At 40.0% G+C, this 4042-nt stretch overlaps 1 protein-coding gene across 1 annotated transcript; it reads right to left on the bottom strand.

The window, feature by feature from the left end:
• Positions 1 to 552: 552 nt before the first annotated feature.
• EMWEY_00057610 (hypothetical protein) lies at positions 553 to 3069 on the bottom strand (the record flags this gene model as incomplete). Its single annotated transcript, XM_013480661.1, has 8 exons — positions 553 to 590; positions 918 to 946; positions 1153 to 1277; positions 1432 to 1462; positions 1787 to 1906; positions 2095 to 2207; positions 2409 to 2495; positions 3064 to 3069. 8 exons carry the CDS (start codon positions 3067 to 3069, stop codon positions 553 to 555), a joined length of 549 nt encoding a protein of 182 aa, XP_013336115.1.
• Positions 3070 to 4042: the final 973 nt, after the last annotated feature.

Here is a 4042-nt window from a genome sequence, read left to right on the forward strand (position 1 = left end):
GTAATATAAATATACATAATATATACGCAGACCTAAGAATATACATATACATATAAAAAAGAAAAAAAGAATAAATAAGAAAAAGAAACAAAAAAGAATAAAGAAAGAAAAAGGATAAAGAATAAATAAATAAATAAATAAAATAAATAAATAAATAAATAAGCAAATAAATAAAATAAATAAATAAATAAACAAATAAGCAAATAAATAAAAATAAATAAATAAATAAGCAAATAAATAAAATAAATAAATAAATAAATAAATAAAATAAATAAATAAATAAATAAAAAAGAGTAACTTACTTGATTAACAACAGAAGCTAATAAAGAAATAAATTTATGAGGCTCTAAACCCCTAAGATTAGTCCATTCCCCTTGGAGTGTATCTACATCCTTAATTAATAAAAAAGAAGGGTTTAGTAAATAAGGGTTTGCATGCATATTATTATATTTTGTTGGTTCTTTTATGTATTTATCTATTAATTCCTTCTCTATTGGATATATTATACCTATATCTATTTTATTCTTAAAATATAAACCCCCAATAAACCATTCAGGGGGGGCTGGCTTCTTTCGTGCAAATAATAACACCTGCGTAGTATATACACCCCAAAACCCTAAACCCTAAACCCTAAACCCTAAACCCTAAAAAAAAATTAAAAAAAAATAAAAACCCTTATTTTTATACTTTTCTCTATATTATTTTTTATATATAAACCCTAAACCCTATATTTAATTAATACTCGTAAATTTATCCACTACATCTTCTATACCCATTCAATATTATACACCCATAAACCCTAAACCCTAAACCCTAAACCCTAAACCCTCGTACTTTGGATTTATTAGGGTTGCTAGTTAGCCAATTCTCCATATTATCCATGCTAAGAATAGTTGTATACTTAGAAACCCTCTCACTTATAAATGCAAGAATATCCTCAAACTTCCTGAAACACAAACCCTAAACCCTAAACCCTAAACCCTAAACCCTAAACCCTAAACCCTAATAATAAGGGTGAGTATGTAAAAAGGGCTTATGATGGTGTAAGGGTTTGGTAGTTGCTATATAAGAATTGCAACCCTTGAAAACCCTTTTATAGAGAGCACGTCGAGAGACCTAGGGTTTAGGGTTTAGGGTTTAGGGTTTTTATACCTTTTCCCTGTGTATACAATAGGTTCTGCCTCTTTATCCTCCCCAAAGAAGAAGACAGTTGGATATCTTTTTCCTTTACGACATAAAGGTATTTGCCGATGACTACGACAATTTACAGCAGCAAACTGTACACATATACACCCCAAAACCCTAAACCCTAAACCCTAAACCCTAAACCCTAATTCCCCAACAGTATATATACAATTTATATATATATATACACCCCTACCTACCCATAAACCGTCATCAATCCCCCCACCATATACTATACAATATTACCTCTAAATCGACCATCCCCCCCCTCCAAACCCTAAAAACCCTAAACCCTAAACCCTAAACCCTAAACCCTAAACCCTAAACCCTTACAGGTACAACATTATGAAGCCTCTGTGCAGCAGTAGCGAATTCCATCTTGAATATTCTACATGGATTACAATGAGGATTATAAATAACAATAAGAAGTAAATTATTTCTTTCTTGCATAAAACGTTCATAATTATTAGGGTTTAGCTCCTCAACATAATCTATATCTGTATATAGATCTGCATCCCAGTCTGGCTCCTGTTCCTCCTGCTGCTGCTGCTGCTGCTGCTGCTGCTGCTGCTGTTGATGCTTGGACCCGCCAAAATCGAACCCAAAACCCTTTAGGTACTCAGGTACCTCACCACTAAATTCAAAACGCATGCGGGAGGGGCCCCCCTGGGGGCCCCCACCTCCTCCACCACCGAAACCACCACCACCAGCAAATAGATTCCTATATATAAACATATAAACCCTAAACCCTAAACCCTAATTATATTAACAACAAACAATAATAATATACAATAACAATAAATACATACAATACATCTACCATTCGTCCTCTATATATTATTCACCATCTAGGGTTTATCTAGGGTTTATCTAGGGTCTATCTAGGGTTTAGGGTTTAGGGTTTCTTACACGAATTCACTAAAAGGGAAGCCTCCTTCTGCTCCTTGTGCACCAGAGAATGCAGCAACACCTTCTTCCCCAAATGTATCATACTTCTTTCTTTGTTCAGGGTCACTTAATACCTAAATATATAAACCCTAAACCCTAAACCCTAAACCCTAAACCCTAATTTCCAAACCCTAAACCCTAAACACTATAATAGGTTGTTCTAATTCAACATCTATAAACATTTTGATTGTGCAAGACTGCATGCGGTAATAACCCCAAGATATAATGTCCAAACCCTAAACCCTAAACCCTAAACCCTAAACCCTAATTAGTACCTCATGGGCCTTGGCGATCTCCATAAACTCTTTCTCCTTGCCAGGAGCAACATCAGGATGAAGCTTCTTTGCGAGCTTACGGTATGCCTGTAGCCACAAACCCTAAACCCTAAACCCTAAACCCTAAGCCCTAAACCCTAAACCCTAATCCTAAACCCTAAGGGTAAGTAAGGTAGTACGTAAAGGAAGTGTCAGAGAACCCTATCAATGCAGTAATGTCGCCAATTTAGTGTTTAGGGTTTAGGGTTTGTGACTGGAGCTAGGGTTTAGGGTTTAGGGTTAGAATTAGGGTTTAGGGTTTAGGTCTGCTTGCCTTGTCTATAGCCCTCTGACTTGCGTTTCTCTTAACGCCAAGTAGCTGATAGTAATCCTTAGATCTCTTAGCTGCAGCAGCAGCAGCAACAGCAGCAACAGCAGCAGCAGCAGCAGCAGAAGCAGCAGCAGCAGCAAAATGCACAAATGTTAATACGCAGACAAGAGAGCAGCAGCTATCGGCTCAAATGTGGCTGCTGCAGCTGTTAATCCACTACAGCAGCAGCAGCAGCAGCAGCAACTGCAACAACAGAAGGAGCAGCAACAATAACAACTGCAGCAGCAACAACAACAGAACATACAGTAGCAGCAGCAGCAGCAGCAGCAGCAGCAGCAGACATACCTGCATCGACAGCAATAGGACCCCAGCTACCAAAGGAGGAGGTATTAAAGACACCACTTGCTCCTGTGTCTTTGTTGCTGCTGCTGTTGCTGTTGCTGCTGCTGCAGTTGTATATCGCACTGCTGCAGCAGCTGACGCTGCTGCTGCTGCTGCTGCTGCTGCTGTTGCTGCTGCTGCTATTGTTGCCACTGTATGTTTCTCCTGGCGCGTGCTGTGCTGCTGCCTAGGATCTGGCGGTAATGTATATTACCGCTGCTGCTGCTGCTGCTGTTGCTGCTGCTGTTGCTGCTGCTGTTGATGCTGCTGCAGCAAAAGAGATAAGTTGTAACGCCAGCAATGGCAGCAATGGCAAGAACAGCAGCAGCAGCAGCAGCAGCAGCAGCACGGCTGCAAGGGAAGCCGTGCAGGGAAGGAGGTGCGAGCAGCAAAGTGTCTCCTTTGTTAAGAGAATTAATACTAAAAGGATTAATAAGGATAAAGAAAAGGAGACAGTTGCTGCTGCTGCTGCAGCCCGTTTTGCTGCTGTTGTTGTTGCTGCTGCTGCTGCTGCTACTGTTGCTGCTGCTGCTGCTGCTGTTGTTGCTGCTGCTGCTCCTGCTGCTGTATTAATACACTAAAAGCCACTATGAGTCAAACAGAAGAAACCTAAGGAGTTAAAAAAACACAGCAGACAGACATAAGCCTCCCTTGCTGCTGCTGCTGCTGCTGCTGCTGCTGCTGCTGCTCTCGTTGCTTCTACAGCTGCTGCTGCTGCTGTTGCTGCTGCCGCTGCTCGTGCTACGCCGGCGGCAGACAGCCCCGTGTCCTCATTTGTCGTGCTTATTGCTTCTTCCTTTATAAGAAGAAAAAAAGAATAAATAAATAAATAATTTAATTAATTAATTAATTAATTAAATATAATTAAATATATAACAAGACAGGCGTCCCTCCCCCCCCGCCCCTCTCGTGTCCCACGGCCTTACTGAGCTGCCTGTACACC

This window comes from Eimeria maxima, genomic scaffold, assembly GCF_000499605.1.
Source record: "Eimeria maxima Weybridge genomic scaffold, Emw_scaff2184, whole genome shotgun sequence".
Classification (NCBI taxonomy): Eukaryota; Apicomplexa; class Conoidasida; order Eucoccidiorida; family Eimeriidae; genus Eimeria; species Eimeria maxima.